Source organism: Stegastes partitus, unplaced genomic scaffold (genome assembly GCF_000690725.1).
Source record: "Stegastes partitus isolate 25-593 unplaced genomic scaffold, Stegastes_partitus-1.0.2 Scaffold1346, whole genome shotgun sequence".
Taxonomy (NCBI): Eukaryota; Metazoa; Chordata; class Actinopteri; family Pomacentridae; genus Stegastes; species Stegastes partitus.
Window position 1 is genome coordinate 85692 of NW_007579077.1, and position 21783 is coordinate 107474.

At 40.0% G+C, this 21783-nt stretch overlaps 1 protein-coding gene across 2 annotated transcripts in view; it reads right to left on the reverse strand.

Annotated features, from left to right (window-relative positions):
- Positions 1-21783, reverse strand: part of dyrk1b (dual-specificity tyrosine-(Y)-phosphorylation regulated kinase 1B) — a 62375-nt gene that overhangs the window by 26299 nt on the left and 14293 nt on the right. The window contains exon 1 of one of the 2 annotated variants that reach the window (XM_008298733.1): positions 2935-5047. The exons of the other annotated variant lie outside the window; for it this stretch is intronic. Coding sequence (XP_008296955.1) covers positions 2935-3037 — 103 coding nt within the window. The 5' untranslated portion in view covers positions 3038-5047. Of the gene's footprint in view, positions 1-2934; positions 5048-21783 lie in introns of those variants that run through there. 2 annotated transcript variants of the gene reach the window in all.

Below are 21783 nucleotides of genomic sequence, written 5' to 3' on the forward strand. Positions count from 1 at the left end.
TGCAGGTATTAAATAAAGTCATAGGAAAGCCATTCATGTGGTGCTTTTTGGATGAGTATCAGCGCTTACATGTAGGAAAAGCCTTTCCCTCGTCACTTTGCACAACTTAAAGTATGTGTCTTTCTGTTATTGTTACTGGGTGCAGTTAAGACTTTTCTTTGTAATTTGTACTAGGCGTCACCTACTAAAACTGCTGTTAAGACTTTTACGAAAAAGTGACCAGACATGAAGTCAACACATTTAATTTGCTGTCAGATTAAAGGAAAAGAGCGCGTGTCTAAAAGAGGCTTAAGTGAGGGTGACTAATTAGGACTAAAAAGGTCCACATAGATGACTAGTATCTGTCCGTTTCATAGAAAACAAGCAAAATCAAATGTCAGGTACCGAAAAGGAAAAAAAAAAAAAGTTTTCCAGTTGAGCCTGAGAGCCTGTCAAGAATTGTAGAATTAGAAATTATTTAAAATAATCGACCCTCAGAGGATGACAGAAATGTTGGAATGAACTATGATGTTTTTTTTTTTTCACTAAATCTGACTTGCAGTCAGCGAATTCAACAGACTGACTGAAAAACTGATCAAAATATTATCTGATGCTAAAAAGTAATTTTCAAATCAGAAAATACAATCACGTATATGCCACGCTTGCTACAAACACTGGTGAGAAAAAAAAAAAACAATTGTTATTGAATGATACATGTGATACTATTTGCATTACATCCAAATCTAATTCTATGAACTTGGGAAGCACCGTCTGCTCATGAAGACAATGTGATATGATGGATCTACATCTCTCTAAAATGGCTCAAACTTATTTCACCAACACTAAATATCTCAAGTCAGACAATCTGTCAGTCTCTTTGTCATGGTGAACAGCAGTGCAGAAAGACAAAATGCACTGATATTATGTTCACTGTATCATTCACTTCATCTAACCTGTCACCAACTCTGCAACATAAAGCAGCTATAGTGAAAAAGGACTGAAACGCAATGTGTTTGCAAACAATGCTGACAGTAAGACAATAAATAACTTCTCTGGTCTGCATTAATTTGTTTACTGAAGGTGGTGGAGTGCATATTTTTTGAAGGTTGGAAAGCCACAACTGTCTAATCTATGTAAATACAACAACTAAGTAATGGGATGAATCCAACTTAAACATATCACAGGTTAGTGTTCAGGTATCAGATCAGGTAACTCATTTACAAGCTCTTTCTGACAGGTTCAATTCACTGATAAAAATCATGATCCACGTTCAGTGTAAACGGAGAGCCACATTAGTTTTCAATGTATTTGCTGTGGAGCTTCACTCCTCTCTAAGGTACGTTTTCAACACAACCCAACCCAAAGGCAGACATGCCTTTATTTACAGTAGGTCTAAGACATGATAATTGGCACGTTTGATCATGTAGGACTACTGGTACACATCGCGACTGCTAATTATTTGTATGGAAAGTTGTTCTGTGCACGTAGATTTATTATGAAAATCCACAAACATTGCCAACAAAGGACACCCAGGGTGTCAAAGATTTCTCATTTTGTTACAGCTTTACAGCCCATAAAACAAGTAAGACGTGGTTGTAGCAGAAGCAAGTTGTTGAGAATCACTAAATCAGACTAATGCCTTCAATAAATCACATCAGACATACACAGACCAACAGAGGGATTCAACCAGTAACAACAAAGTAATCAGAGTTCCAACGGGGCAAATAAGGACAAGAGTAAGCTTTGGTTAATTTAATCTAAACCAGGATTCTGTAAACCACTGCAAGTTGCATCCAGTCAACTGTGGAGCATTTGGCAAGAGTAGAACAATACATCAAGCATGCCTTTTCCTCAGTTTTTCTCTCGCAGACATAAACAGAAGATCATTCACAACAGCACTTTATGTGAACATCTGCTATTGCATTGTTGTAGACAATGTAGATTTTGTTAGCCAAGATAAACACAAACAAAAACTACTTGCACTTGCCACCGAGGAAAGTCTTACAAACCCGCTACCTCCAACTGGATTTCTTTTACTTATTGCACATGTAAATAAATAAGAAAAAAGCATAAAAATACTAAAATACTGACAGCTTACGCCTTCAACCAAGTTATGACAAACCTATGTGAATATTTACCACATCAGCCCATCCTCTGTTGGCCACTGGTCTAGCCTGAAGTTCTAAATGTTCTCTTCAACATCAGGTCACAGTCCGCACACTCAGAAGCTAATTGAAGAATTCTGTATTATTTGAATCCATTCATTCTTCCTGTCTGTGGATTTGCACTTCAAGAGAGTGCAATTAGAGCTTAAAAACGACACTAAAAGATTTGCAAAAGCAGTTACAAATAAATTTGGATTAGGCAGGCTTTTAGAACAATATTTAATCAAAACATATAAATAGTCAAAAGCTTAACTGAAAAATTATGAAGAACAGTTGTTTTCAAACTGAGTTTCCAGTCAGGCCAGTACTTTTTTTCAAAATTAAACACAGTGAGTAGTTTAAATCAGTCTCTATGTGAGCACAGCAAAGACCACTGGTCAGACAAACATTGAAAGACAATCTGGTGCACTTTCATGTGGACCACTTTCAGACCATGCTTGGATTATTTAGTCCACTCACTAGGGTGTGGAGTGTAGACCTATTCAGCAGCCACAATATGAGGCTAACACATGCTGACACACACAGCATTACAGCAACATGTTACCGTACTGACACAGTACATACACAAACTACCACCGGGACACACTAACTGCAAAGTGTTTGGCCTGTAGTGACTGTTGGAAAGTACAAGTAGCTGGAATAACACATTCACAGACACACAAATGGAGATCAGCATAGCACGACAATGGACTCGCACAATTGTTATTGTGGCAGGAAGACAAAGTTCACGTTTTTTTTTTTTTTTTTTTAAATCAGTGGAATGGTGTGTGTTTTTGTGTGTTGTACTAACTCTTGTTCTTCCGAAGCAGGGCTGAGGTGATCCAAGGTTCTGACTGGACCATCCTGCATGTGGGCACAGTCTTGTCTTCCACGGATGATGACGTGACAACCATGGAAAAGCTTGGCAAATGTTCAATCCAGCAGAGAAATACTGTCAATCAAAACGTACTGACAGATAGGCGGAGCTTGTGTGGGGGTTCGGGCAGTCAGGTAACTGTCATCAGGGGTGTTTTCAATCCCAGAGTTCACTTCAACAGTTTACATCCAATTAAAAAAAAAAACGATGAATCTTGAAATGGTGGGAAACCGACCAACCAATCAAAAGGCACCGTCCTCTCTGGCTATTTTTTTTTTTTTTTAATTCTTTTGTGACTGTGGTTTCTAAGGCAACCAACTGGTGTACAGGCAGCTTGTCTCTTTGAAGTAAAAATATAAAGGATGCAAACTCTATCTTCTGTGGAGTTGCACTATAGATATAGATCTCTCATTCTACATATATATTCTGGGGAGTAGAGGGAAATAGAATATTTGGTTAGTCAGGTTAGTTTTTTGTTACGTTGGTTTCGGCAGTTTCATGCATTCTTTCTGTGCGCTAGAGGTCTGTACCACTCCAGTTCGCTGGTGACTGATCTTTTAGGTAGTCAAAAATAGGCCTTTCTTCAGATATAGTTACTCTGATTAAGAGTTTGAGCTATATGTCCCAGGGCTAAAGGCATAGACTCCACTTGCTTTTGATGGGTTCACTTAGTCCAGGGCAGGTTTAACCAAAAGTACACAGCTAGTTCTTTAGCCATCTTCTTAGTAGTAATCCAGAACAGTGTTTGTGTTCAGTGCAACCTTAACCAGTGGAATTCAGGACTGCTAGTATTTCAAGATTACAAGACTACATGGTCAGTATGTGTCCAACAGATTTCCTATCATGAAGCAGAATACGTTTATCCAATTGTGGTTATTCCTCCAGACTGCTTGTAACACACATTACCTTGATGTAAGTCAAGTCTGTGCTAACCAGGCTCACCCAGCATACTGCCAGGTGGGCTGAGCGAGGCAGTGTGATAGATGGGGTGGAAAAGAAGGAGGTGGAGGGGAGGTTGGGTTTCCAGCTGCCTGCTTTTACCCCATCCCTTAAACTAAAAATAGCTCCAATTACTGGCGCTTTCTGGGGGACTCGTCACAGGACAGAGTAGGGCAGTGAAGAGTGATGTTATCACTCAGATTAATCCAGTGGCACAAACCGCCCTGCACTGGCACGGTCACAGAGGCTGTAGAGCCACAGCTCCACAGAGCCTGTGTGTCCGCTCACTGAGCTCCCCTTCACACGCCTACAGCAGAATGTTGCTGGCCTCTGCCAGGGTGAAAATGAGCCCTTTTATGAACCAGGCAGCGATATAATTCCCTAATACTGTACGGGATACCTCTGTAACGAAAAGTAGTTGCATAAGCACATGTAAGGAAACCAATCCAATGCAACTTGTTGATTTCACAGAGAGGCGTAGCTCCAGAGAAAGTTCCTCCACCTGGATTTCCACAGTCACGAGCCAACAGGACTGTTTGCAGCAACAAAGTACCATTACAAGCACAGCACTTGCTCCTCAATAGCACACCCCTTTCCCTTGGGGTAAAACTGGGGCAGAGATGGGGGAGAGAAAAGTTTATATCCAGTGTATGGGGTCAGATACCAAATGTTTCTCTGGGTTGAAGAAATGCACAAAACAAGCCTCCGAGGCCCGCGCTGTACTCCCGACACTCTGATATTGTCCTCGGTTTACAAAAGCAGAACGCGATCCACGATCTTCTGAGGTAATTGCACTCACGTAAAATCACAAACAGCGTCTAAACGGCAACGAACCAAAATTTCAGAGTCTCCTGCAAGTAAACAAAAGAAATCAAATCCGGAGTTCCTGAGCTTGCTGTCAGACGCCTTTGATTGCCTCTTGACGGAGCTCTTCTTCCGTCTGCTTCCGCTCTCTTTTTCTGACACTTAATGCACTCCTACACTTATCCTTCTCACATATGGGGGAGTTTTTTTATTCCTTCGAGGTGGAAACCTTCACAGGGGCGAATTCGAGTCATGTTTCTCGCCCGTTTCCCTTTCCGTGCTTAGACTGAATCTATGCCCCTCTCCCACACAACTCCCCCACCCTGCGATAGGGACTATACCACATGCCGGTGGCAGGGGTCGGAGCTGGTCTGTCTGGTGCAGCCTCACACAGCACTAGTAAATACGCGGTAAATACACATTCACGGCGACGAACTGATATTAGCGACATTTCATCCGGAATTTCACATCCAGCACCGTTAAGATGCCGCCTGGCTTCAGGGAACGTTTCCCCCAAGCAAAGTGAGTTAGCGGGACAGTAACCGTCCCTCTGACCGCAATAGTATGTTCCAAGCAAACCTCTCCCGTCCTGTCCATTTATAGTAACAGCGGGATATATATACTGGAACTTTATATACAGGCATACATGGACAACCTTTACTTAAACCCGTAAAGCAATTGTATAGGCACATCTGTGTCAAAACACGGTTTGATACGCAGCCGACTTATAACCACTTTCGGAGGGCAGTAATGTTTTCTAAACGTAAAGAAAGTGTAAAACTTGAAAGACTCAATATATTATGTATCCGAAATCTTTTCTAAACCTTGAAAATATGTTTAATTGTAGTATTAAATTGAGTTTAGCTTCGGATATGAAAAAAATAACGTGGTCCGCGCACACCAACCTCATTGAGCAATGTTTCTGTGGGGGAAGGAGCAGGAAAAGGGATGAGGAGGCCTGTTTCCCCTTAAAAGGTAACCGTGCCCTTAAAATGCGCCCTTATAATATAAAAAATAGTTGTCTTCTCGTTGACTAATAATTATATGTAACTGCAACATGAGTGGCTCAAAAAGCACATTTCCAGAGGACAAAGATGAAGCCATTGTTAATGGCTGTGGCTCTGTTTTTTATGTACTAAATAAAAAGGAATATACTAAACCAAAATGAAAAATCGGCGAACACCTACGTTTTATTATTGCTTCCAGGTAATACACAAAGGCTCATTTTATTGATTCAGTCTTTTAAAATGTCTCAACTTCTCTGTACTTTGGTAGACGCAGTCTCTACCCTCACTCAGCACGCACCCTCCAAAGGCTCTGTTGCTACCCGACGCCTCGGCAGCTGCAATGCCATTGGCTACATAAAGTCCCGTCCCTGGCTGTAATTGGCTAGTGGACGGATCTGTGGGCGGGGCGGTCGGCTCATGTTCCCTGTGTCTCTTCAAACGGCGCGAGGCAGGAGTGACGCGGAAATAGTTTGAAGATGTCAGGTAGAAATGGAAAGAAGGACGGGGAGACCGAGAGGGTGGGGGTGGAAATACAGCCAGGGAGCAGGGGAAAGAACGGGGCAAAAGGCTTCCATAAGCACATGGCCACTGAGCGATTCTCTACAGCTGAGATGCTTGACTTCTCACAAACCAGCCAAAGCTAAAAGTTGTTACTGTTGCTATCTGAGCATTCCGGCTAAATCAGGCACAATGCTGCCTGGGAACAGCTCAGCACTGTGTCATAAACCAGCTGACAGATCCTTAAAGGAAAATTAACCCTCAGTCACAACTCACCCTGCACCAAGAAATGTATGTCACGGCTGATCAGTTTTTTGTATGTTTGTCTTTTAAATGTGACAGCTGAGCAGTTTTTGTATTTTCTTTTAAATGTGATGTTAATCTTTAACCTTCTCTGAATGATGAACCAGTCAGTAATATGAAATAACAATGAAATGCCACTGCAGCCAGCTTACTGTAACTATTGACAGTAAGGTTCCCCCAGTCATCCTTTACATCCCTGCAAAAGTAATACACGTTTAACAAGACAGGTTCCTCTATTGTCATGACTATTGTTTATTGCTGTAATTTACATCTCCATTGCACTGAATTGAACTATGCCTTTAAGCAGTCTATAGTGTTTTGGTTATTTTGAGGTGATACAGTATATTGCTATAAATTGTAATACTGTACAAAAAGCCCTATAATGGCAAGAAAATATAGTTAAAGCTGAACTGATTTTTTTTTTTTAAAAAGTGTAACTCAGAAAACTTTTATTTATTAACTGTAGGTTTCAAAACCAAGCTAAATTTCAACACAAACATCAGCAATTTACTAGTTTCAGTATTTAGGGTGTCCCTCTGACTCCAGCCAGGTCCAAAGCACTCAGGTTCCAAATAACTGCATGCCGACATGCTGAAAAAAACAGGGGACCAGTCACAGCTAAAATAAGTTACCATGGCCTAATAACACACTATAATTATAGAGCTTGTATTAAAATAGTCTTTCTCAGAGATACGTCATAAACAAGCAGGAGATAACATTACAGAGCAATACAGCACTGCAATTTATCCTAATGTGATAATCACATGCACACGTATCACTACAGGTGGTCTTCAAAAATGCCTCATGTCCAGCTCAGGGTGACGAGGTCTGTCTGGTCCGAGTAGGAGCCGGGATAACGGAGAGCATGTTGCAAAAGAGAAGTGCATACCCCACACAAAGATTCCACGGTAAGACAATGTTTTGTCAGGTGTTGTGTTTTAGTAGCTCTTTCAGTGTAATTGCCACCCTTGGGTATCCACTATGAACTCAACAAAACTGAACTTGTGATGTATTCAAAGGTTTGAATAAAGCACTCTGTGGAAATGTAAGAGCAGTAACTGGATTTAGAGGTCTTGAGAAATAAATCTTGACATTACAAAGGTAACATGAGCTATAAATTCATTTAAATTACTGGTAATGCAAGAGGCAGAGTATGGCTTTAAAAAATCTGATGCCATTTTTACTGAGGAAAAAATAGTTTGGACCCTTGACCAAGCAAGGAAACAGGATATACTACCTTTCATCAACATATCATGTAATGTACATAGGGAAAACAGCTTAGGATAAAAGCTGTGCAAACGGATCTAAAACTGAGTTTGTGTAGACTTTTAATTGATTTAAGACAATTGCAAGTATTGTAAAACAGGCCATTTGAATGCACACTATTTTAGATTTTTTTTATGTCAACTATAGAGATCCCCACAGATCCACAACCAACAGGACACACAATACTGGCTGTGGACACAAAATGAAAAACAAGGAGACCAAGTCTGTTCTCAGATCTTCACTGGCCTACAGGACAGCTGTAATTAGCAGTAAACAGGTGCATGTTGATGCATTTAATAAATCACCACTTTAAGTTACTGAAATTCTGTGTGCTGTAGGTTGTCAACAAAAATCTTTAGTATCTTATATATTTGTGCTTCATGAGTTTTTTCTATTTTTATTTTTGGTGCTTGATTTTTTACTCCTGTTCAAAAAAATAATGCTGAGCTACAGTAGCTTTGTTAAATTATCTTTAGTGAAAATTTTCTTAATTTATTTACTATGTTATTATTATTTATTTTTGCTCAGTGTGACGTAAAATCCTAAAGATTATTGTGATAGCTTTAAAGTCTCATTATAAACTGAAATCCTGCTTCAGTACATTAAAATCAAGTGCATCCCTTTCTTGTTGCCTGTTATGCTGATTTTCTTTTCTACTGTTCAATCTTCTGTAACATACTGCAATGGCTATATTACTGACTATATTTTAGTATTTCCTTTCACGGACTTACTGACTGGCTTCCACTAAAACACGTTCAGCTGTACTAACGACCAGACAGCACAGATTACAACAGCAGTGCAAGGAGGCAAGCAGACTCTGAGACTCACGTGCCTTGCAGCAAAATTCCACCCGGCAACTATACACTGTACCATGGCAACAGCCCTGCCATTGGTCCCCGGTGCGTTTTCAAATGACCAATGGGATGGCCAGCCGCGGGTGATGCTTGTTGCTAGGTAAACATGATGCAGAGGAAAGATAGAGGAGCAGAATTACCATGCTGCTACTGCAGGGTGCTTTCAGCAAGGAGTGGAGGAGCACTTCACACTTGGAGATACCCTTCTCTTTCTCAGCACTTGGCGGTGCCATAGAGACAAACATAAGACTAAGCAGTAATGACACAGGCAAAAAGGAATAAAGTATGAGACTGGCTAAATGCTGGTGAAAATAGTATTGCCAGTGGGGAAAAGTTAGGCTCAAAACTAAATGAGTAACCCATTTGCACTGTTTTTAAAAAAAAAAAAAACAAGACATTATGGATTTACTACTTACCTATTTACTATTTATTTAAGTTAATTTCAATAAATTAAAAAAATAAAATAAAATCTCTACTCTTCAACCGAGTGAACACAGTTAAGACATAATAAATCTCCGAATGGTAATACAGAAAATAAGAGAATATCAACAGATGTAGGGCAAAATAGTTCAAAATAATGTAGTACAAAAGGACGAGATAACTTGTACCTCTAACTAGCAGTGTCTGTTTGTTTGAAGAGGTTGTCCAATCAGCCTGCCAGACATCATGATGCACAGTATACTGACTGTGCTGCCATGCTTGTGACTCTCCTTTGTAGCGCTGTCTATACCTGACGTTCAGTTACTTAAAACACCATGTTCATCAACTTTCCCGAATGAAAGACTATATATGATAATGATTCCAGACAGGCTCTTATTGTGACCAAAACCTATTTATTATTCTGTTTATAATGTAGGTCATAGTTTCTCAACCTAAACTGCCCATGACCTCATTATTTTTCTACCAAATATTCAACCCATCTACATATCAGGTCACCTCACATGGGGTTCCACCTACCTCAGTGTTGAGAAGCTGCTGCAGGACATGCCCTCTAACAGCATCTTGATTACATTTTACGTGAGAATGAGTTAATAGTAATAATAATAATAATAATAATAATAATATTAATAAAAATAATAAGCTACAAGCACTATAAAAGCTCACTGACATCCTTGTGTTACACAAAATGTACTGTGTGTATACACAGTATAGTTACAGTATGCAGCAGAAGTGAGTACACCCCAGTGCAAAATTATTTAAATGTCAAATGATTCAAAACTGCAGCACTACTCTACAGTAACTGTATTACTTCTAAGTTGAAAAATTGAGAGTTGCTTTGATGTAAAATTCAAAACTAGCAGTTCAGATTTTCTATATTAAAAATACAGGCCACGCAGTGGGAATTCAGAGCAACAAGTCAGTACACCGTTCATTAGAGATTCAAATCACTAATTTTTTCAGTACTTCATATGTCCACCTTTACTGTTTATGACAGACTCAATCGTCCTCCACACTGAGAATATCAGTGTTGCACAAATGTTCTGCCTTCCTCAGAAACATTATTTTCCAGCTGCTTTTTGCTGGAGATATTAGGTCGCTCTACCTTTCTCTTTAAAATACCCCAAATGTGTTCTCTTGGTTTCAAGGTAAGTGAAACACTTTGCTTTATAAACTCGTGTGATTTTGGCAGTTGTTTTGCTTTGAATTGTTAAAATGTGGGGATTCTTCTGCCAGTCTTTGACAGACTGGAAACCATCTTTTCAGTGAGTATTATGGTATTTCCACAGGAAATCATAGTGTCCTCTATACATGATATCTCTCCAACAACTTTTGCATTCATATAGTCTTGCTCCCACCTTGGTGCTTCACTGTTGGGACAATGCACCACCAAACATGCCAGATCCTATCTAAGTGGAAAAAAACCCCAAAACTATCTTGGCCCCCTTCAACCAAAGAATGTGCTCCTGCTCCTGATATTCATTCATATTTATTTTCATGTTCTTTGCAGAGCTAAATTGGGCATGTCTATGCCAAAGAACACACAAGGGTTTTTTCTTGGATGCCTTCCATAGAGGTTGATGTTATGCAGAGTCCCTCACACTATCTGAGCTGTCACAAAAACTCTGATTTCCACTGATAACCTCCGTGCCAAGTCTGAACCACTTGCAATTTCCATTTTCCAAGACTGTGAAAGCAGTGCATTGTTCATGGCATCATTTAAGGTCAACACCACTGTGGCTCTGATTAAAGGCAGTATGGTTTGTTCTATACCTCCTGACTACTACTACAACTGGGTTTTGACTGAGTTATAGTTGGTCAAAGATCTTCCCATGTCCTTCTCCATCTTTGTGAAGTCTTACAGTCAGATTTTTCAATTCCTCTAGCAATTCTTTTACAGGTTAGCACTGTCGCCTCACAGCTAGAAGATCCTTGGGCCTGGGATCATTCTGTGTTGGAGTTCGCATGTTCTCCCCAGGTCTGTATGGGTTCTCGCTGGGTTCTCCAGCTTCCTCCCACAATCCAAAAAACATGCTGCGGTTAATTTGTGATTCTAAATTGTGTGAAGGTGTGAATGTGAGTGTGCTTGGTTGTCTGTCTCTAAGTGTAGCCCAGTGATAGACTGATGATCTGTCCAGGCTGTCCCTTGCCTTCACCCTAAGTCAGCTGGGATAGACTTTAGCCCCCCCGTGACCCTAGTGAGGATTAAGTGGTGTATAGATAATGGATGGATGGATAATTCTTTTACATGTAGAATCATACAGATAGACACACCCTACAGGTCCAAAACTGACAAATGGGGGTCTTTCCAGTATTAGAAACTGTCCAAAATGACCAATTTAATTTTTGTGTATATACTTAATTGTACCACCAAAACACTTCTGACCCATCAAGGCATGGACTCCAAAGTGTCCTGTTGTATCGTTCACAAAGACGTTAGCAGTAGATCCTGTAATGTGGAGGGCAGTGTCAACACCTTTAACTCTTTGGTGATGGTCCCCAAACCATACATGGCCATTTTTCCACAGTGTGGCATTATCGTGTTGAAAGAGGCCACTATCATCAGGAAATAATTTTGTCATGAAAAGGTGTGCATGTTCAGGTGGATGCTCCATGTCAAAGTAAAATCACATGTATGCCTCCATGTATGCCAAGACCCAAGGTTTCCTCCATCAACTTGCCTTTTTTACAGAGTGCATCCATGGCCATCTCTTCCCCAGGTAAACAACACAAATGTATCCGACCGTTCACATTACTGAAAGAAAACAAGACTGATCAGACCAGGCCACCTTCCTACATTGTTCCATAAAAAACATTCAGCGCAAGGTGCCATACACTGTGCACTCTGACACCTTTTTCCTATAGCCAGCATTAAGGTTTGCAGCAGTTTGTGGATTAGTAGCTTCACACGTCCAGCTCCCCACATGCATTGATGAGCCTTAAGCCAGAATCCTGTAACCAGTTCTCCAGTTGTTCTTCTTTGGACCACGTTTGGTAGGCACTAACTGCTCAAACAAGATGGTGTTTTAACATGCCTCTGTTTTATTTGACTGCACTCGATTGAAACAATAATGGGTCCCACTAGGCTAACCAAGAATCAAGTATCAAGAGTATAGCCAGGATTGCTACTTTGGAACTCAGGTACAGAAGTTGTGGATCCAACATCAGGGTTTCCTACAGAGACTATTTAGCACAATTCTTCCATAGGAACAGGAGCAGGCACCCAGTGTAACGTAAGTGAGAAAACTGGGCAAATGCGGCTGAGTGCTCCAACAGTGAAAAAGACAAGGTCAGTGGTGGATGCAGCTTCCCTCAGGTTCAAGTGAATTCCACGTTCCTATCAGAATACAGGAATGCCTGCTCTATTGCCTTGACTGAGCCATGGCTCAATGAGCAGGACCTACAATGCAATCAGAAACCTATCCCAGCTGTCATGGAGCAAAAGGTAGGGCACACCATGGACATTTGGCCAGTCCATCATAGCACCAATTCAGAGAGATGTGCTCACACTCACACCTTCAGTCAATTTAGAGATATTAATTGCTCTAACAAGCATGTCTTTGAACTGTGAGAGGAAGCTAGAAGATCAGGAGGGAACCCACACAGACACAGGGAAAACATGCCAACTTCACACCTGCACGAGATTTGAACCAGGGACCTTCTAACTGTGAAGTAAATTTGCATTTTAAAACTATAAGTATTATAAGAATAGTAGATAACAATCTGTAACATTTTGAGGTTAAACTTAAAAGATACATTGTGGGGACATGTAGGTCTTATACTAACTTGTTTAAAAGCACTATAATATTGGACCTTTAAATGTGGTAAATTCAAATATAAGGACAAAGTAGAAAACCTGTTGAGTACTGTTAATTCATACCAAGACTGGAAGGATGTTAGGTCTATGATGGCCATGCATTTAAAGAAATGTCCCATTTCCTTTGCGGGCAAGACTGACTCTGAACTTGCTGGTGACAATATGTGACTATAAGATTACATTTCATTTTTTACCTGACAATCATTTCTGTGCATACACAAGTAAAAGGTAAATTTACTTGTAAAACTACAAGTGCCAAAAAAGTCAGTGTTGAGCCTTTAATGCAATGTTCCACGGGAAAACCGTAAATCATAGCATTCATGCGGATGCTACTTTGACATGCACCTACTTAATTTTTCATGATTGACTTGTTGAAACCCATGCATCTTTGTCACAAAAAACAATTATGCAATTTGGTTCTTTCAAATAAGTATTATAGGTCTTCTGGAAGTGATGTAGACAGTTGTGTAAATCAACTTTTCTTAGTGGCACAGCCTCTTAACTTCTCGTGAGTGATTATAATTGACTACAGCTGCTGACTTCTCTGAGGTGATGTAAACAGAGCCCCTTTGATACACTCATTATACTCAAATGCTATAATGGGAAAGTCTGAGGAGCTCAGCAAAGATCTGAAAAAGCAAATCACTGACTTGGAACAAGTCAGGAAAGTCACTTGGAGCCATTTCAAAGCAGCTACAGATCCTAACATCATTCGTGCAAACAATTGTTTGTAAATATAACATGCATGGCACAGTTGTGTCACGATCATAAGCAGGAGGAAAACGCAAACTATCCTCTGCTGATGACAGACAATTGGTCATGAGGGTCAAGACTCAACCAAGACTCACCACAGAGCAGGTCTGCAATGAATTTGAAGCTGCTGAAACACAGATGTCAGTGTCCACAGTGAAGCGTGTTTTACATCGCCATGGGCTACCAAAAGTACCTAGTAGAGGTGAAAATGGCCAAGGGACATTAAACTGAATATCATGCATTGTAGTTCTTTCATAGATTTATTTTTGGTAATTAATTGGGCCCAAATATCCAGAGACCAGAAATTGCTATTCAGACCAGCCCTAAATGACACATGTCCCAGTAATTCCATCGTAGAACATGAAGAGTTATAGGAGTCACTAGAAATTCCAGACTGCAGCGACATACATGGTCTGATTTTCTCTTTTCATGTGCATGTAAACTTTTGTTTATGTAAACTAGACATTGGTGTAAAGCACGTAAACCCGTCTATGGAAATGACACTCCCATATCGCAGCAGCTTGTCCCAGCAGAGCAATGCGCTGTGCCATGCAGCAAAAACTGTTCAGACACCTTGAGGAAGAACATTGCCCAGTTAGTCTGATCTTTTGAGGCCACACCAAGCTCCCATAGTACCCAAAGGATCCACTGCCAACATGCTGGTAAACATAATGACTTTAACAATGTTGCCTAATGTTAGTAGCTAGCTACCTTTAAATGTGCAGGGCCAACTGACTCTACACACTGCAACACTGATAGCTTTAGCAAGAATGAAGGCATAAAATGCAGTATACTACACTATACTATACTATACTATACTATACTGTCAAGCTATATATACATTAAATATTATATCATAACAATGTGTGACAGCAGGAAACCAGTCATCCGTCACAAGGCTTCATCAATAATAATGACTTCGATAGCTGAATATGTACAACAGATATCGGACTGATGACATTTAGGACATTTCTATATATCACTTTTATGGCCCACGAAAGCCTATAGCTCAAAGCAGTACTCGTTACTGTTTTTTCAGACACTGTTCCAGGTAATCTGCGGCTGCCTGCTAAGTTAGCTGGTAGCCGTTAGCATAGTCTTAGCTAACACAAAAGCAGCTAATGTCCTGGTTTGTGAAGATAGCTTCTTGGTCCAGGCTGTGTCTCTGCCAGAGTGACATGTCCGCCAGTTAGAAGAGTGTTAAAGTTAATCTGACTTTAGAAAGATGACACAGCAAACCTCTTAGCAATCGCCATAGCCTAGCACTGTCAGCAAAGTAAGTTCCACCCACTTGTTACCACCTACAAGTGAATTATTAAAGTCTTTTCTGTGAAACAGAGAAGGTAGGAAAGCTTCTGAAAGACTGCAGAGTTTAATAAACACTCAGCAGTGTCTGCTACCTCACCTTCCACACACAGCTCCGCTAATTCACCGGAGCGGCTCTGCTCTTCAGATGCTCTACAGATCTTTCTGTCTCTCTGTGTAAACAATAGTTTTGACTGGCGGTTATCCATGGTGTGTAACAGCCAATCAGATAGAGCTGTGGGCGGGGCATTGCTTGAGACAACAGAGTGATGACAGAGCGAGACAACCAGCTGCATCAGACCAAAAGGAGTGCATTTAGTTTATTTTGTGGTATTTGATTAGTAAAAATAATGATACCAACAATCTAGAAAAAGAATTCCCAATAAAACTGTTCTCATTTACATATTTTTCTGTTTCTGTTGTCAACTAATGGACCAACTACAAAATACTAAGATGCAACATATTAAGACTGCATGTTCACTAGCAGTCACTTCATCACCGTTTCTGCTGCTTTGCATCACTAAATTATTGATTTTATAACCGCAATGTCGTCTGAAAATTCACACAGATAAGTTAAAAACAATGGCTATGCTGTGAGTTCAGGTGTGCCTGAATGTCTGGTCTTACACATTCACGACTATATTCGTCGTGGTGACGTTGATGGTTGCACCACACTATTACAGATTCAGGGAGAGTCTTCTTCCTGAAGGGGATGTGGACAGCAGCACCTCAACTGTATTTAAGCTACCAATGCTGACATAGACTGTTCTGAACAGGGCTTATAGAGTTATACTGTCGTAACAAAATGAAAAGATCTTTGCTGTGTTTTGAGCTAAAAAAATGAAAGACACATTGTGGGGGCATGTGAAACTTGAATTCATTTGTTACAAAATGGGACCTTTAAGGGTTTCACAGAGCTTACGTAATTAACTTACACAACTAGCATAAACAGTAGCTATCTACATTCGCAGTCTGCACAGTCTCTGAGAAGAAGAATAACTAATAGTGCTTCTTTCAGGATGTTGGTCAGCCCTCCAGTTTTCTTCGTCTGCCATACTGTTGGACAAAATATGCTACAACTCAAGATCCACACCGAATCCATTAAGTGTCATCTCGTGCGTGTCACCACCAGTCACGCTTTTGCATAGTTCAGGTGAAGCAGTAAAGTTTGGACAGTGTGGTTATTTATTTAATTACATGATGTGTACAATTTGAGATTGTCAGCGATAAAAAATTGTCAGATCACCCCGTGTCTTGGTGCCAGACACCACAGTACAGCACCAGAGGTTCTGTGTCCATGCCATGACACATCAGAGCTGTTTGGCAGCACAAGGTCCTTCTACCTTTGTTGATTTACCCCTAAAAACTAGTCTCTGTGTATTAAAGTACATATAGTGGGACAAAGTGTTTTCCAAATAAATAATCCCTTCCTCTTAGATATAACTCTAAACTGTTGCATCCTCTACAACGCGTCTACATAGTCCATGCCTCTGGAGCACAGCAGCTCACACATGATTTTGCTCAAACACTGTAATATACTCTCACTACACAATAGAAAATTGTAACACTGGAGTAATTCGGCCAAATGTGCTCAACCCAGAAACGGATTCTGAAAAAAAAAGAATAATATAGAAAGCCGAACCCTAACTCCTACGCACCTGTCTCATGGAATAAATGTGCAAAGAGTTTCTTTGTCTTAAATCACAGCATATTAAAAAAAAAAACCAAAACACACACAAAAAAAACCACATGGACATGTTAACAGGGTAAAAAAATATTTTGGATTTTCACTAAAGGGGTCTCTTGTATAGCCCAGAGAGAAAAGTAAACTTTAATTTCTTTAAGTTTTACAGATAGAACTGAAATAACGAATTCAGGAAACTCATGGTGTAACGGACTGTAGTTGATCCGTAATCTGTCCAGATCTCCACCAATGGTTCAGCACAAGTAAACCACAGAATAATGACAAAGTTTAACATTATCATGGAAAGATAGTTTAGTTTTTAAAGTAACCAGGAAGGCACTTGGTGACTGCAGTCCTCCGCCAAGGCCAATGCCCAATCTTGGAATTTAACAAGGATTAGATTCGCTCAAAAAATGTAAATGGTCATGCTCAACCTCTCCACCACGTTTTACGGAATTCGGCCAAGTAGCTTGCGTGTAATCAACAGACAATCAGGCAGCTAAAGAAATGTGACTAAATATATATATATTTGCCTTTGCTAGGATTCTTGATGCAGAGTTAGTGACAAGATGCAAAACAGTTGTGTATTCACATGAACACGACCTGTTCCAAGCAGCTGTCATGGTAGTATTTGTCTCTTTAAAAAAAAAAGAAAAATAGATCTAATTAATGACTCGAAAGCTCTGATACATTTTCAGCGCTGAGTTTAGTGATCAGTTGTACCCCTACAGGAAAAGGATTTCAATTCCAAAGTAACCACATGTTAAGTGGCAGAAAAATGTGATCACAACACCAACAAATGATTTGGTCCATACTTTACCTACCAGTTGCCCAGATAACATAGAACTGTGTGCTCACTGAATTTTTATTTTTAAGTAAAGTATTTTTAGCCACACTACTGTGAAGCTCCAGTGTCAGTCTGTCTCACATTCAGTGTTGGTCTGCCTGCCACAGTCCAGACTAAAATATCTCAACAATCATAGGACAGACTGGTGTGAAAGTTTGGTAACCATAATACCCATGATTTTGATCACAAAGCTACAGAATTTAAAAGATCCTATTGGTTTCCCTCCAGCACGATGAATAGGGATGGATACCGAGTACTGGTATTAGTTGATTGGTTTGGTAATACAGTGACAAACAGCGCTGTTATCGGTATTTAGGACACAAATTGCACAACATTATTTCAAGCTAACATAGACCACAACCATACCCTAATGATGGCGAAGCCGCTGGGGTCAGGCGATGACTTATGACCTTGTATTGTTGTGCCGCTGCTGGCTGCTCTCTGCAGCAGCATAATGACAGACAGGGAAAAGCAATTGAAGGTTTTGGCTCACTTTTCTAGATGTATCAACAGTGCAGCTACATGCAATTTGTGTCTAAGGGTAGTTGTGTGTAAAGATGGTAACACCAGCAACCTCATGAAACCCTCACAAGTGCAACACTCCATAAATATTAAACAGTGCAGCGTGTCTGACATCTTTAGCGAAGCAGCTAATGCTAGTACAGTCGTGATCCTCAGAGCTCCACCGGCTGACCAGAACTTTGCTCATGTCATTATCAACCACACAGCAGACAGAAACCTTCCAAAGTTGAATCCTATTAAATCACAGAACATAAACTCAAGCAAAAATAACTACACCAACTTAGATAACATCTTCTTTACTTTTATCATATTTGCTTCATTAATACTTTAATAATGGTTTTCACAGGTTGTCGGTCCTTTACTATTTAGAACTGAGTGGTAACATTTACCGTTAACTCATCTGTTGAATCATACGTCAAGTAAGAGCAATGTCTTTAAAAAAAAAAAAAGATGTATTATATTGATCCGTTAAAACTGAACCCTGCCCCAAAGCCAAGTGACAACTAACACTTTATGCATACATGTAATATAGAGAGTTGTCATGTTAATGCTGTTAGCCAGCTCTCAAGTTAGTACAAAATGTTTGCATCTGGAAGAAGTGACATCATCAATAATGTACAGTATGTTTCATAAAGTATGCATAACTGAATGCAAAACATTTAAGTAGTGTGTCTCAAACATGACAGTACTATTGGACGGATCTATTTCCAGATGATTACTGCACATCACACATTAGCATTAATACCACAGCTACCACTGAGATATTTTATCCATAATCTCAAAATGAAATTTACCTAACAAATCAGTTCTTCAGAAAAGTTTCTTTATTTAAATACTATACAGTTTTGGACCAATGGGCTGTGCCCATGTCTGCATCTTCCACAAGAAGAAGACCTGCCAAGAAAAAAAAATAAAAATCTGACTGTGAGACTTCATAGAGAGAGAAGGATACAGGAAAGACTGTTGACCAACTAAAGACCAGCTGAAACATAGTTTGAACAGTAATCAGGAGACAGAGCACTATGAGCTCTGAAAAACAGACAGGCAAATGTTTCAGACAGAGACAGATGTTATCAATGTAAACCAGAGTTTCTGTGACATTTGTTCTTTACTTGCTCTCAAACTAGTTAACACCACAAGTTGGAAGAATAAGGCTAACTGTCTAACACATGGTAAGAATGAGATTAAATGTGAGATTACTGAATTTATCCTCCACACTTCACAACAAAAATACTACATATTCTATTTTTATTACGTGATTACATATTCCTTAAATATTTGTTTCTTTTTGTAAACAGCACAGACTACATCTGTAATTTCATTTTTCAATCTTGTGATGCATAATGATAATTAAACAGAATCTTGAATAAGAAACCTATAACCAAGCAGCTTACAGACAATTGTAATTACAGTCAGATTTACTTGTGCCTTAATGATGGAGCAGTGATATTGACAATCCCATTAAGTTACACGTTCACACAGTCGAGGCGGGGCAAGGACTAGTGTGTGTCAGAGCCACTTTTTAGGATGAAATAAGAACCATTCATGAATACATCAGGAAGATGCCCCCCTGGGATGAACTGCTAAGAGAGTGCCTCAGGCAGCAGAAGACAGTGGGGGATGAAGAGGAAATATTGAGGAAGACCAAACCCAGTAGATAGAGGAGGTGGCTGACATCAGATCCTACCAGTGGCTGAAAAAGCCTGGTCTGAAGGACAGCACAGAGGTTCTGCTCAGGGCAGCACAACAACAGGCCCCAAACATCAGAGCCACTGAGGCGGGGCTCTATCACAGCAGACAGGACCCGGAGTGCCCGCTGTGCAAAGATGCCCCTGAAACAGTCCAGAACATAGTCGCAGGGTGTGAGATGCAAGCAGGGGCAGCGGACACTGAAAGGCAGAACCAGGAGGTTGGGATAGTGTATGAGAACCACGCCTCCAAGGTGCTAGAAAAAACTGATGTTGTGATATTTTGTCTTTCCGAAAAAAATAGGAACATTCACCAGGTGACTTGAATAACTCTATTTGGAAAGAGTTAATCATTCTAGAGTGATTAGCGGGATTTTGTACGGAAGGCATATATTTTTTTTTAAAAAGCCAAAAAAATTACTTCTTACTGTGAGATTTTTATTTTATTTAAATTTTTTAAATGAGTGACTCCTTTGGATGGCATTCAGATTAATAAATCAATGAATTTGGTCATTTGGTCGATTGCTCGCTCAGGGGGCAATTACTTTTTTACACAGGGCCTAGTGGGGCAGGACAGCATTGTTCCTTCAATAAATGAAATCATTTAAAAACTGCATTTTGTGTTTTCTTGGTTTATCTTTGTCATACATTAAAATTAGTTTGATGATCTGAAACATTCAAGCTTGATAGAAGATATCTGACATCTGAAATACGTTTCCACAGCACTGTATGTACAACAGTGACACACTGGGACATTTCAATGAAGCTATGTGTTGGACTGGCTCTCCATGTGCTGAACACGTATTAATTGTCAATATCTCAGTCGATCGTGTTCATTGAATCGTGAGAAGCCAAAATCGTGTTCAAGCTAAATGTTTAATTAACTGTACGGCCCTATAGCTGATGTTGTATTTTCTATCTGTGGCGTCATTTTAGGAGGACGGCCGCTGCAGCTTTGGCAGGCTGATTTTCTTGTTTTAACAGAGTTTATTCTGGCAATTTTGTGCCAAAGAACATGCAAGGGTTTTTTCTTGGATGCCGTTCATAGAGGCTGACATTATGCAGTGTCAATCACACTATCTGAGCTGTTACAGAAACTTTGATTTCCACTGATAACCCCTGTGGCAAGTCTCAAGCACTTGCCTGTCTTTTTTCAGAGCTAAACTGTGAAAGTAGTGCACCATTCCTAAGTGATATTTGACATGGGTGTACTCATTTCTGGCGCGTACGACAGACAGAGATGAAGTCGTGAACAAAAGTTTACATACACTTGTAAAGACCATGTAAATCATTGCAGTCTTGAGTTTCCAGTGACTCCTACAACTCTTTATTTTCTATAATATAATGATTAAAGCCTATGCATCTTTGTTACAAAAACAATGTATTTTGATTCTTTTATAGATTTATTACAGGCCTTTTGGAAATATGACAAAATCTGCTCGGTTGAAAATGCATCAGTTTTAATATTTGGTGTCTTCTGGCCATTTTCACCTCACTTATGTGCTTTCGGTAGCCGTTCACAAGCTTCTGGTTGTATCTGTAACACTTTGTTTGGTGCAGTTTAAAGTCTTGACTTTGGAAAAGGCCAATCGAAAACCCTAATTCCAGCCTGATTTTGCCATTTCCTGACCACTGTGTGTTTGAGGTCATTGTCTTGCCGGATCACTCAATTACATCCAAGACCCAACCTTGTGGCTGTTTTCCTGATTTAAGTTGATTACATTTTTTTTTTTTAAGAATGTGAAGGTAATCCTCCCTCTTAACTACTCCACTTACGTGGGGTAAAGCGCCAGCTCCACTGGCAGCAAAACGGCCTCAGAGCATAACAACACCACCACCATGCTTGACAGTAGGATTGGTGTTCATGGGGTTAGAGGTGTCACCTTCTCTCCTCCAGTCATATTACTGGTCACTGTGGCTAAATAGCTCATATTTAACCATTTCTGATCATTTGGACGAAGGATTTTCCTCCAGCAGACCTTTTCTTTGTCCATGTGATCAGCAGCAAACTTCAGTTGAGCGTTAAGGTGCCGTTTTTGGAGAAAGGTCTTCCTTCTT